The sequence below is a fragment of the Halichoerus grypus genome, chromosome 1, assembly GCF_964656455.1.
Source record: "Halichoerus grypus chromosome 1, mHalGry1.hap1.1, whole genome shotgun sequence".
Lineage (NCBI taxonomy): Eukaryota > Metazoa > Chordata > Mammalia > Carnivora > Phocidae > Halichoerus > Halichoerus grypus.
The window spans coordinates 158,303,343-158,316,765 of NC_135712.1; the positions used below are offsets into that span (position 1 = coordinate 158,303,343).

Genomic DNA, 13,423 nt, shown 5'->3' on the forward strand with positions numbered 1-13,423 from the left:
CCTGCCTGCCTCCCCAGCCTCCTCCCCTCCGGACTTCCCCATCCCTGCACTCAGGCCCCTCTCTGCAGCTCCAAGACCAAAGCTGGTTCTCTCAGGACCTGCTGTCCCCTCAGCTGGGAACACGTACCCTCAGGTCTTTATACTGCCTCCTCCAGCCACTCGAACCTCAGTGCAGGTGCCACCTCCTTGGAGAGGCCCACCCCGGTCCCCTCTAAAATGACCCTCCCAGTCTTCCTGGCCAGGTCACTCTGTCTTGTCCACTTCCTTCACTCCTCACTTCCCAGCTGGATCTTGCTTACTGCCTTAATTATCCCCTGTCCACTCCCAGTAAGAAGTGAGCACCGGGAGCCATCTTGTCAATGCTATACCCCCGGCCCCCAGGACAGGGCCTGGCACCAAGGGGCCTTAATAGATGTTCGGGATTAGGTTACCGAGGTCTTTGCCAAAGCCGGACTGCTTGAACCCTCCAAAGGGAGCGGCCACATCAGTCTTGTTGTATGTGTTGACAAACACGGTGCCGGCCTCCAGCTTGTCGCTGACATACAGGGCCTTGTTGATGTCCCTGGTGAAGATGCCGGAAGCCAGGCCAAACTCCGTGGCATTGGCCCGAGACAGCACAGTGTCCACGTCGCTGCAGGGAAAACCCAGGAAGAACTCCCTGAGGAGGACCATGGGGCCACCCTGGGCATGGGAAACAGAAAGACGGGCACCCCTTCTTCCAAGGGGGGTGCCTGGCCCACTGCAAGCTCCCCACCACATAGGACCCTCTGAGCAAACGTGCCGGGCCTACAGCAAGTGTGGAGGAGATAGGGCAGCCAAGCAGAGGAAAGAATGACAGAGAGGAGGCAGAGCAGAGTCAGACCCTTCTGGTCATCATGGGTGAGCCCCTCACTGTGTAGACAGGGGGATGGGAGCCCAGGGAGGGGGGTAGGCTGGGGATCCACCACACATGGAAAGGCATTCCTTGGGCAGCTATACTGGGGGCATCCACAGACATCACAGGCTTGAAGACTGAGCACAATGCTTGGTAGATGGGAGAAAAGTATCTCATTCTAATACAACCAGCATGTAAAGAAAATTTTGGTAATTTTTTGACAGTTGGAAATATAGGGTATCGAGGATGAGATGCCATTCTGTAATCTGCTCAAAGGTGCTACTCTGAAGAATAATAGTCAGGAAAAGAGCCCGTGGTAGAGCAATTTTGGCCAGCCCATTTCTTCTCCCTTTAAGCCAGGTCTGGCCTCAGTGACTTGCTGGACCAATAAGACAGGTGGAAGTGAGCTTCTGGGCTTTCTGAGGCCAACTGATCGTTCTTGAGGTGACTTGCATTTTCCACCTGGCCTCTTTGAGCTGGGTGCTGGGGAGCAGCTGCCCCGACATGGCCCAGAGCAGAGGCGGCCAGCCCCATGGAACCCTGACCAAATTGAAGACTCACAAGTGAATTAAGTAACTTGCCATTCTAAGCCACCAGGGTTTGGGGTGGTTTATTATGCAGCAGTGGATAGGAACAGAACCCAGAATGCCGTGAGAGGCATCAGAGAGACAAGGAAGACACTCTCAGTGGGACCCAGCCTTGCAGGTCCCCTAGGGCTCTCCTACCTTCAGTGGTTGAGAAGGACTTGGCAGGAAGCCAGGCTGTATCCACAGCCCCCACCCCATCTGCATTCCCCTTCTGCACTCCCCTCCACGAAGCTCAAGCGAAGACCTCAGTAAGGCATGGAAGAGGATCAGGCTCTCAAGAGATATAAGCACGACTCCCTACCCATCAGCAAACCGAGAGATGATCATGATGGGCCCAAAGGACTCCTCCTTGGCTATGAACATGTGGTCCTCCACGTCCGTGAAAACAGTCGGCTCGAAGAAGAAACCTACAGGGGAGACAGAGGTTCATGGTGTGCAGGTGGGTGGTCCTCTCCCCAGCCAGGCCTGGGCCCCACCAGCCACCATGCACACATCCTGCAGTTTGTGACACCTGTGTGGTGGATGCTACAGACGGTGGGTGGCTTTCCTGCCCCAGGTGTATGAGTTCGCAGGATCCTCACAACCCTTTCAACTAAATGCTGCTGAGGAAGATGAGCAGCTCAGTGTTGGTCTGTGATACAGTGGAGATTCTTTACCTAGTACAGCCCCTCGGATGGCTCTCCATCAGTCCCTGTGGAGTAGGTTGAGCTGGGGGTGGGGGAGCCTTGGACATGGGTTCTGACGGACAGGACCTCTCAGGACTGTCTCCCTGATTCCTGGCCCCTCAGTGCAGGTACATGCCCCAGGTGCAAAGGTGACTACTTTCAGCCAGGATACAGCCTCCTGCTATCCTGTCAACACAAGCCACCACCTCCTCCCATCCAGACTGCTGCCCCTACAGGCCCTGGTTGTAGATGGAGCCACCTCTGACAGCAGAAATGCTTCCTCTATTTCTCCTCTAGACACAGAGCCCGGGGACCTGGAGACCTTAATGGACTGAGATGTAATTTAGCCTGACTAAAGGAAAATTGAGAGACTTGAAATTTTCTCTTTCCAGTTTTTAGGAAAAAAAATTAACTTTAAAGACAACTTAATAAAATATTCCATACTTTTCATACATTTATAAATTATATTTTAACATTAACTACAGTTTTTAAAAAGCTACGTTAGGTATGAACACATGTTGACTCTTGTGGTATGGCCTGTATTCTCTCCGTCTGCAAACGAGCTGCTGCCCACCAGGTGCTGGAGGCTCTGCACTGGCCGGGCTCTGTCCCTTTTCTATTCTTTCTATACTCTTCCCCTCCCAGATGAGCCTCCTTCATCCTCTGATGTCCAGCTGGGTTTGTAGCTTACAGCTCTGCTCCTCACCAGGTTCTAAGAATTCTGCTCCCTCCTCTGGGCCCTCAGGCCAGAGGGTGGTGATAATGGCTCTCCAGTCTCCTGGTTTCTGGGGGCTGCACCCCCCTAACTGTTCTGCAAACCATGCCTTCACTTCACTCCCTCCCATCAGACCCTGAACTCTGGCCTTATGAAGCCCCTAGTCTACTGAGGGCAAGGAAGGGGGTAGCCGTCAGTGGCCATCAGTGGCTATAAAACTGTCACTGTATGAGGTGCCAGGGAGCGTCTGTGACACAGGAGCACCTAGGGTCTGGGCCTGGATGTTATTTGAGCTCATTGATGAATTTGTCAGTTGAGGAAATGGGGAGGTGTTTGCTAATCAGAGGAGCAGCAGAAGCCCAGGGAGCAGGAAAACGTGAGATATACTCAGAGAGAGTAAAATGTGGCTGGAGCATGGGTCATGGGCAAGCCAGTTAGCTTAGGACCATGGAAGACCCTGGGTATGAAGTAAGGAGTTTGAGCTTGCTGCTGCAGGAGGATGGGTCACTGTATAAGTTGCTTCAACATTGGGGGAGACATAATCAGACTTCTGGCAGCTACCATAGGTAAAGGGTTAGCATGGTACAAAATGTTCCTCAGGAAGCAGATATGATGGCGCAGGCAAAACGAGCTGCAAAGTCAGCAGTATGGCAGTAGGGATGCAGGGGAGGAAGACAGATTTTTAATTTAAGAGAATGAGGCAATTAATTTAAAGTAGGCGGTCAAGAAAAGAGAGGAGTCTAGAATTCATTGTTTCCTTCCTTCCTTCCTTCCATCAAATTAACTCAGGTTTGGTGTGAGTCTCAGTGCTGGCGTGAAGGACCTAATGGTGTAGAAGACAGACACGGTGCCTGTCCCCATGTGGTGGGCAGTCTGACAAGGAAGCATCTCAAACAGTCTGTGCCGCAGCCCCTGCTCCTCTGACTCCAGTGACCTGAACAAATGGAAGATTCTAGAGAAGCAAGTGTATGTCTGAGTCAGGACAGTCAGATGATGTGATGGATTTGGTACCCATTCAGTCTGAAGGGCCTGGGGACATGCGGGTGGAGGTGTCTAGGTGGTCAGGATTTCTGGGTGAGGAGGAGCCCGGAGACAGATACTTGGGAGGGTGTGAGCCACTGCGGGGGGTGAGATCCTCCAGGGAAAGGGTCTGCCATGAGAAGCGCTCCAAGCTCAGGAGAGACTTGGGGATATACCTCCATTTAAGGCACAGGTGGAGAGGGAGGTTCAGTGAAAAGTGACTGCTGAGAAGTAATGCCAAAGACAGAAAGCCATGAAAGCCAGTGCCATGGAATCCACAGGAGGAAAGAACTTCAAGGATGCGGAGATGTTTATGGCAAATCAAAGTCCACTATGATACGCATTAAACCAGCACTGACTGGATTTCAGCTCTGGTGTCTTCACCTTGCCAGTACCACACCTGGTCTGGCTGGGGTCCAAATATCCAAGGCCACCGCAGCCAATGTCCCGGATGAGCCCTGAGGCCTGGGAGCCTAACCGTGGCCTTCACATACCTCCAGTTAGAGTGGGGCAGGAGACTAGAGGCCATGCTGCCTGCCCTCCGGGTCAGCCCAGTGGGCCATGAGTGCTCTGAGGTGAGCCAGGAGTGCTCTGACTGACCTGGCCGAGGGACTTGACTCCCACCACAGACCAGCGTGGCCCCTTCCTCCACGCCGCACTGGCAGTACTCCACCAGCTTCCGTAGGTGGGCTTGGTGGTTCTGTGGCCCATGGTTGGTGTCCCGGTCTAGAGGGTTGCCGATCTTCATCTTCCTCACCTCTTCTACCTGTGGAGAGTCCTCCCAGTCAGGTTCTGCTCAGGTACTCTGAGGTACCTGACGATACTCCCAGCCTGACCTGCCTAACATGTTTGCATGTTCGGTGACCAGCCACTGGGCTGTGAAGAAAGTCCACATGTCCTCAGGACGGTCTCTATTCTGGTTCCAAACCCGCCTCCCAGGCTGAGACCCCAAACGTATCCAATGTGCAAGGAGACCCAAGCCTAGCATCAGACAGGCTGAGAAAACGGAGGTGTCCAGGGACAGGGTGAGGGCCAGCAAAAAGTGTGTCCCTACAGTGGTCCCGCACCCAGCTTCATAGGCTGAGAAGCTGAGAGAATGCTTGTCTGGGGCCTCCAGAATATGGAATGGGGGTGGGGCAGGGAAACACATGTCTTGCTGCAATGCCCTGGTGACAAGAGGAATAGACTCTAAGTGGAGTGGAGGGGCCTGGGCCTTGAGTCCACCCACTCCTGCTTCTACTTCTTCCTGCTTCAGAGCCCAGCTTCAAGTTCCCCTCCTCTGGAAAGCCTTCCTTGTTGCCTCAGCCAACCTAAAAGTAGGTCTAGGCTTTGCCCTGGGTTTGGGTCTCCACAAAAGATGTGCTACATGGTATCTGATGGATTCTGGGGTTGGATGCAGAGTCAGAAAAGCCCCAGAATATGGGATGCTGTGCTATGGAAAAGAACTCATATGGCATAACCAGTGGGAGGTAGACATTAGACCTTCTGGGCTCCTGGCTGGGGTTCACCCCTCCTGTTATTGTCACATATCTCCAGGTTTTTTCCTCAGTTTCTTAAGACCAAACAAGGTCATCTCTACCCTCACTGTGGCTGCATCAAGATCAGGCCTGACTGGCCTTCTCCTCCTCCTCCTCCTCTTCCGAGGCCAGGGCTACTTCACCCCTCCATTCAGGCTCTACACCCCCCAGCCAGGCCTAATCAGAAGACACTCAAGCCCCCAAGGACCACCCCCTGCCCTCTCACCAAAGACCCCTTAGCTCTTCTGTGCTGAAGGGAGTCCCCATCCCCTGTCTTGCTCCCCTTCTCTGCTCCCACTTGGCCACCAACTACCCCCCACCCCCAACTCCATCCCTAGGATGCCAAGAGTAATAATGCTGAGTGTCCTGGATGTGCCTCTCGCTTCCTATATTTGGGAGCTGAAACTATCCTGACAGTTCTCCTGGGATTCTGACCCCTGCCCTCACCCTGTGGGGGTTTGACGACTCCCTTGCAGACTCCTGGAGGGGACTGGGGCTTGCCCAGCTATGTTCCCTGCAACTACATCCACTCAGTGAGCTGCCCCCTCATGGGCCCTCCATCGTGACTCCCCATCCATGCCCCAGGTTCAGCCAGTCCTGTGCTGGGCCTATAGCAGTGATGGACTCACTCAGCCAGGCTGCCCAGCTCCCAAACTACAGTGGGTTATGTATTGTATTCATTTCTCATCAGGATAGGGTTGATTTCCCACCCCTTGAATCTGAGCTGGCTTGTGACTTGGTAGAATGTGGCAGAAGCAAACTTTAGGGGTCCCACGAAGCCTCTACACTCCCCAAGAGGCCTCTACACTCCTATTCTCACTCTTAGGAGTCCTACCATTGGCCCTACATGTGTCTGAGCACATGCTGCAGGATGAAGGACCCCAGGTATAAAGACAAGCCGTCCCAACACAGCCACCAAGTGCCCCCGCTGACCGCAGATGCACAAGCAAGCTCTGGTGGACCTGGGCTGGTGCCCACAGTGCCAACCCACAGGGCTGTGACTGCATGAACTGCTGTTCATGCCACTAAGTGGCTCCCAAGCCACTAAGTTTTGGGAGTAGCTTGTTATGTGGCAAAAGCTGTTATACTCCCTTCTAGAAATCCTATTTCCTCACTGCCTTTCATATTTTTACCCGTTATCCAAAACCCTCTCCAGAACTCCTTCCTAACAGCTGCCTCGCCTTGTACCAATCCTGCTTTCTCTTTTTTCCTGGCTTCCTAAATATAGTTTTTAAAACCTGCACATAGGGGCTGTGTTCCAGCATCCCCTCTCATATCCGCTGGGATCAGACTCTCCTCTCCAGGATGTGAGGAAGGGCTTTTGGCTGAAGCTGAGCCAACCAGAGCTCTGCAGGCCCTGCAATCACTGAATGGACCAGCGATAGACCTGGGACCCAGTCACACCAACCAGCATCCTTTCCCACAGCCTTTTCCAACAGAATCAGTGGGGACAGAGTGACTTCCTTTCTGGTTCTATGTTGTAAGAATGTAGGAGATGCTGTGAGTACCACCCCATCCTCTTTACCTGTGAGTACCCACCCTGCAGCAGCCGAGAGAGGTGGCTGCTGACGGTCCCAGGTCCCAGGGAGACCTCCTTTAGCCCATGAACACTCACAGCCAACAACTGTTGACAGGGGACAAAAGCCTGGCCCCTGGACCCCAGGGGTACACCTAAGAGGTATCATTCGTGCTCCAGAGCTCCTATCTGTGGGTCAGGCTAGGGCTGGATGTCACCTGAGAACATGTCCTGTCCCTGTCCTCTCCTGGTCCCTCTCACCTCCCAGGCTTCACCTGACAGCTCGCCAATAGTGAGCCACATGCACCTGAATTCCTGGCTTAGGCTTCACTGCTGGGGAGCTGACCTAGGACAGGCCCTTTCTGGTTATGTCAGTCTGAGCTGCAGGGTTACTATTTCTTGCTGAAATAATGAAAACACGTGAAAAAGGATACAGCTTTGCATGAGGGTTTCCTGACTCAGATGGACAGTGCCTGACTCCACCTGGCCCAGACTTGCCTCCCTGCCCCCACCCCCTGCAGCACAGGTGGCTGTCTCAGTGAAGACTCCACAGCAGAACTTACCACCTTCTGTACAAACTGGTCGTGGATCGAGTCCTCTACAAAAAGCCGTCCCGCGGCAATGCAGTTTTCCCCTTTGTTGAAGAAGACGGAGCTCATCCCCTTTGGAGAATGGATAAGGATGCTGGCTTACCACCGCTCCCAGGGTGCCAGCCCCCCACACCCCACCAGGCCCATGTACCCCCTTCTTATAGGGAAGGGGAGGAATGTGTGTGTCCTGACCTCCAATGGGATGGTGGGCCAGGCCCAGCCAGCAATGGACATACAGGCTCTACTCATTCTTCAGTCACCTCAAGAGGAGAGCTGAGTCCCATCCCCTGGGGGGACACCTGTGTCCACATTACAGAGAGTGGAGGACAAGAGGGAGTGGAGAGGAGTGGAGTGAACCTGGAGACCCTGTATGCCGGCGTGCTCCCGGGGGTGACGCAGGAGGGGTCAGAGTCCACACTCTTGGGGCTGAGCCTGGAGAGTCTGTTAGCTTGGGGCAGGCAGCAGATGGAAGGCAAAGGCAGGCAGGCAGCCCCCTGTCTTGGGAGGGACTGGGTGCCAGCCCAGGCCTGAGAGAACTCCTCGCAGGATTCCAGAATAAATGTCCTCAGAGGCTCAAGGGAGCCTGCATTTTGGACCTGGAAGCCCTATGTGGGGGGCCAAGGGAGGAGGGAGAGCTTGGCTCTCTTGGCAGCTGGGATTGCATTGCCCAATGACATGGCCTGGGCCTCTGGCCCTGCAGCAGTGGCCTTGGCACTGGGGCCAAGACCCTTGGGCTGTTGGACTTGCCTCCCTCAGTTTCCCTATCTGGGGCTGCACTCCCCTTCATGTCCATGCTGGGCGTCACATTGTCCTCCAAGGCACAGTGAGACTTAGACGGAATGGAGCATACTTGGACACCTGGTTGAACTGGCTTGCTCCCACAGGTGTGGAGAGGGGGACCGAAGCATAACAATGACAATGATAATACAAGCATAAGAACCCCTGACACACAGCACCTGCCACATCTTCTAAGCCCTTCAGACTTAATAGCTTGTTGAATCCCTGTAACAACCAAAGGAGTATTCTCCTTATGATATAGGTGAGAACATGAGGCCCGGAAACGTTGAGTAACTTGCCTGAGGCTGCCCAGTGGGTCAGTGGTGGAGCTGGGCAAGTGGACATGGCAACAAGGAAAAGTCATGCTGATTTCAGAACAGATGGAACCGTGGCTTACATTTCCCATCCTGTGAAGTTGATCTCAGTAATCTTGACAATAATGAAACTTCTTGGGAAGTTTGTTTTCTAGAAGGCATATGTCATCCGTCCCCTAGGCCCCTTCCTGCCAGTCTAGGCCAAATGTGTGAGTTTGACTGTAGAATCAGAGATAAGTGCCCCACCTCCACCCCCCAAGGCAGGCCCTTACCATCTGCACAGCCTTGCTGAGGTCACAGTCAGCAAAGATGATGAGGGGCGACTTCCCTCCCAGCTCCAGGGACACCTTCTTCACGTTACTCAGGGCGCAGCTGAAAGGGACAGAGGTTGGTAAGGCTGGGTCCTTGGGAGACTGAGACACAGGGGCTCCAGGTGGGAAGCTCCAAAGCATGCTTTACTCAAAGAGCAAGCAGGGGGTCAGAAGGAGCTTCTCCCCACTCCCATGCTCATCAGCTCTCCCCACCTCCCTCCCCTTGCCACACTGCGGCCTTCCTCCTCTTCCACACCCAGGCCCACACCCACCACAGGCCTTTGCTCTCACAGCCCTCTCTGGATCACTCTTCCTTCAGATATCCTCAAAGCTTGTTCCTCACTTCCTTCTGGCCTCTGCTCTATCCCCTTGTTGGGGTACCTGACCCGACTGCTCCCTATAAATTGTATGCTCTTGTGCTCCGCACCTGCTGTGCTTTGCTGCACGTTGTATTTGTTTCCAACCCTGCCCATCAAAACATAAGCCCCAGTGGGGCAGGCGGGCATTTGTCTGGTCATGCATCTGTGTTTGGTAAATATCCAATGAATAAACCAAACACAGAACCATTCCCCAGTTGGGGCAGCTGCACTGCCACAGGGACTCTGGCACCTCAGATTTTTAGTGACAGGTGCAGAGAGAAGCTGGGGATCCTGTGCACACTGCATCGGTGGGCACAAAGTGGGCTTACTGATACTGTCCTCTCAAGGGACACTAAAGGATTGGACCAGTGAAACACAGGCATGGCACAGGGTGGGAGTGGGGGGTCTCCTCACTCAGGACTGACCCAGGAAGAGGGCTTCCATCTCAGGCACCAGCCACAGGGGTTTTGGAAAGCCCTCAGAAGATGGCAGTCCCAGAGCCACAGGATGCCTACCCAAGCCCTCCTGCCCTGGACTCCTCAGAGCTGATATTTACTGAGCCCTCCCTCTGGCCTTAGCACACATGTGCTCACATATGACTATCGCCTGTACAGCACAGGAGACACTAGCTAGCTTTTGAGTAAGGACAGGTAAATAAGCTGCTGTGACTACTTGCAGCCACCCCTCCAACTCCCTCATCCATCCATCTGCCCTCTGTCCGTCAGTCCTGCACCACCGCCAGCTTCCCTCTCTTCAATGCTGAGGCTTGTTCTCCTACACTCAAAATGCATCAGAACAGCTCCACCTGGCCCGCTCACAGGCTGTGACATCAGGCTGTACCGACCCTAAAGACATGCTCCCCAAGCCACACTGGCTGTGGCTCCTGACCCGGAAGAGGATCTCATGTAAAGCTGCTGTGATCAAGCAGGGTGCCACTCAAGTAAGGGGGCAGGGCCAGATTGCACTCCAGCTCACAGAGGGGTCGTGGGGCCAAGGGGTGAGAATCCCATCTTGTGGCACACGAGGGGCCCATGGAGAGCAGGGTCAGAGGCTGAAGAAGAGTCCCAGGGAGAAAAAACACTGCTCTGCATTGGGGGCTACAATGAGATGCTGTTTTAACACAAGAAAAACCTTTCTCCCCATGGAATTGTCATGTCATAGCTGGACTGCCCCAGGAGTTCTCATGCATGAGTCTTACAACAAGAGACAGATGAGGGTGGTCACATGACCTCAGAGAAAGGTGTTAATATGCCCAACAGAAGCCCCAGCTCCTCTCTATTTGTACCTTTCATTCACCTATAGATGCCTGAAACCCACCTCCAGAATCCAGCTTCAGTGGGGTGGGGCTCAGGCATCCCATGGTTGTCTTGGGGAAGCCAGGGCTACAAGGTACTGTGTTGTGGTCCAGCCCTCTCCAAGCTCATCAGCTACACAGACCAGCACCACGGAGCATGCAAACTACCTTTGCTGAACTGATGGGGAAACTGAGGCCTGGAAGGGTCAGGCTTGGCCCCAGTCATATCATGAATTAGTGACAGAGAAAGAAACACAACCCCAGCTGCTTGAGGCAAGTCCAAGGAATAAGAGATGAGAGGATGTTCTAGAACGGGGCTGTCCAATAGACTAGAACAAATGCCTCAAATACCAGCCACATATGTAATGGCAATTCTTTAGTAGCCACTAAAAAACTAAATTAAATTTATTTTAGTTTTAAGAGAAAACGAAAAAGAAACCAATGAAATTAATTCTAATATATTTTATTTAACCCAATTAATAAAAAATACTATTTCAACTTGCAATCAATATGGTTTTTTTTTTTTAAGATTTTATTTATTTGACAGAGAGACACAGCGAGAGAGGGAACACAAGCAGGGGGAGTGGGAGAGGGAGAAGCAGACTTCCTGCAGAGCAGGGAGCCCGATGCAGGGCTTGATCCCAGGACCCTGGGATCATGACCTGAGCCGAACGCAGATGCTTAATGACTGAGCCACCCAAGTGCCCCAATATAAGAAGTTATTAACGAGCCACTTTGTGTACTAAGTTTTCAAAATCCGGTGGACCTTTTACACTTGAAGCACATTTCAATTCAGAGCAGCTCTGTCCCACTTGTGCTCATGGCCCCAAATCGCATTGTCTTCAGCAGCCCCCTGGTCTGAGTATGCTCCGCAGAGCAGCTGCACCAGACCCACCAAGGGCTTGTCAGAAACCCAGACACAGAGTCAGAACCTGCATCAAGTTCACACACAGCATTGTCCACATCCCAAAACTGACCAGAGGTAGCCTCAACCACCTACCTCTTCATGATGTGTTTTCCCACCTCTGTGGAACCTGTGAACCCAATTTTCCGCACATCGGGATGGTCTGAGAGTCTCTGGCCAACTAGAGAGCCTGTAGGTAAGAGTGGGCAAGGGGTCAGGGCGGCTGCCAGGTGCTGAAGGGGAGATACAAGCTCCACACCCCCCACACGTCCATCTTGAGGCCAGAACTCTGGGCTGTGCACCCCAAGTGCTTAGTGCCCTCAGTGCCCAGGGCTCACTGGGCTTCATTGCCTGCCACAGGCAGAATTGTGTCCCCTCAAAATTCATTATGTTGAAGTCCTAACCCCCAGTACCTCAGATCTGACTGTATTTGGAGACAGGGTCTTTAAAGAGGTGATTAAGTTAAAATGAGGCTATCTTCTCCTTTCTTCAACACACACTGTCTCCTCAGCTGATCTCACCCTGGCACACCTCTTCAAATGCCATCTCCAGACACATCATCCTCTAAGTCCGTCTGGGATCTGGATCCATTTGTGATTCCTCTGACTGTTTGGCATCTCCACTTGGATATCTAACAGCCTCTCAAATTCAACATATTTGAAACCAAGCTCTTAATCTTTCCCCTGATGTACTTCTCCTCCAGGTTCTCCATTTCAGTAAACAACCTCTCCTTGCAATCAGTTGTTGAAGCCAAGAACCTGGGAGTCAGTCCTGACACTTCCCTTCCCCACCTTATCAATTGCCCAGTCCTGGGCTCCTCCACCCACCCAGGCCCTCCATTTCCACTGCTCCCCTGCCTCCGAGCTCATAAAACTGCATGTGCCCAGGTGCACCTGTGAAGATTCTGGTTAGTAGGTTTGGAGTGGGATACTTGCATCCTCTATATATAGTTAAAGTTCTATATATTGTTAAAGCTCTAAATATAGTTAAAGCTCTATAAGTGATTTTTTAAAGATTTACTTATTCATTTTAGAGAGAGAGAGAAAGAGAAAGCGTGAGTGTGAGAAGGGGCAAGGGAGAGAATCTTCAAGCAGACTCCCCACTGAGTGCAGAGCCCGACACAGGGCTCCATCCCACAACACATGAGATCATGACCTGAGCCGAAACCAAGAGTCAGACGCTCAACTGACTGAGCCACCCAGATGCCACAGCTCGATAAATGATTTTGATACTAATTCCATTCCACCATTCTTGTTAAAAAGAAAATAACTGTTTGGGAAAGAAATATTTGCAAAAGATATATCTGATAAAGGATTGTTATCCAAAATATACAAAGAGCTCAACAATAAGAAAATAAACAACCCAATTAAAAAATGGGCAAAATATCTGTACACACACCTCATCAAAGAAGATATACGGATGGCAAATGAGTATATGTAAAGATGCTCAACATATATCATTAGAGATTGCAAATGAAAACAACCACAACACACTTACTAAAATGGCCAAAGTCCAAAATGCTGACAACATGAAATGCTAGAGAGGATATGGAGCAACAGTAATTCTTGTTCATGGTTGGTGGGAATGCAAAATGGTACAACTGCTTTGGAAGACAGTTTGGCCATTTCTTACAAAAGCAAACATAACCTTACCGTAAGATCCATCCATCACACTCCTTGGTATTTACCAAATGAGTTGAAAACTTGTCTACATAAAACACTGCACATAGATGTTATTAGTAGCTTTATTCATAGCTGCCAAAACATGGAAGCAACTGAGATGTCCTTCACTAGGTGAACAGATAAGTAACCTGTGGTACATCCAGACAATGGAGTATTATTCAGCATTAAAAAGAAATGAGCTATCGGGCGCCTGGGTGGCTCAGTCGTTAAGCGTCTGCCTTCGGCTCAGGTCATGATCCCAGAGTCCTGGGATCGAGTCCCACATCGGGCTCCCTGCTCGGCGGGAAGCCTGCTTCTC

The 13,423-nt window shown here is 52.0% G+C and overlaps 1 protein-coding gene across 1 annotated transcript in view; it reads right to left on the reverse strand.

Moving 5' to 3' along the window:
• ALDH1L1 (aldehyde dehydrogenase 1 family member L1) overlaps positions 1-13,423 on the reverse strand; it is a 110,953-nt gene that overhangs the window by 1,737 nt on the left and 95,793 nt on the right. The window contains exons 18-23 of the mRNA XM_078074160.1: positions 11,540-11,633; positions 8,848-8,947; positions 7,458-7,556; positions 4,462-4,627; positions 1,763-1,868; positions 432-631 (exon numbers count right to left, since the gene is read on the reverse strand). Coding sequence (XP_077930286.1) covers positions 432-631; positions 1,763-1,868; positions 4,462-4,627; positions 7,458-7,556; positions 8,848-8,947; positions 11,540-11,633 — 765 coding nt within the window. The remainder of the gene's footprint in view (positions 1-431; positions 632-1,762; positions 1,869-4,461; positions 4,628-7,457; positions 7,557-8,847; positions 8,948-11,539; positions 11,634-13,423) is intronic.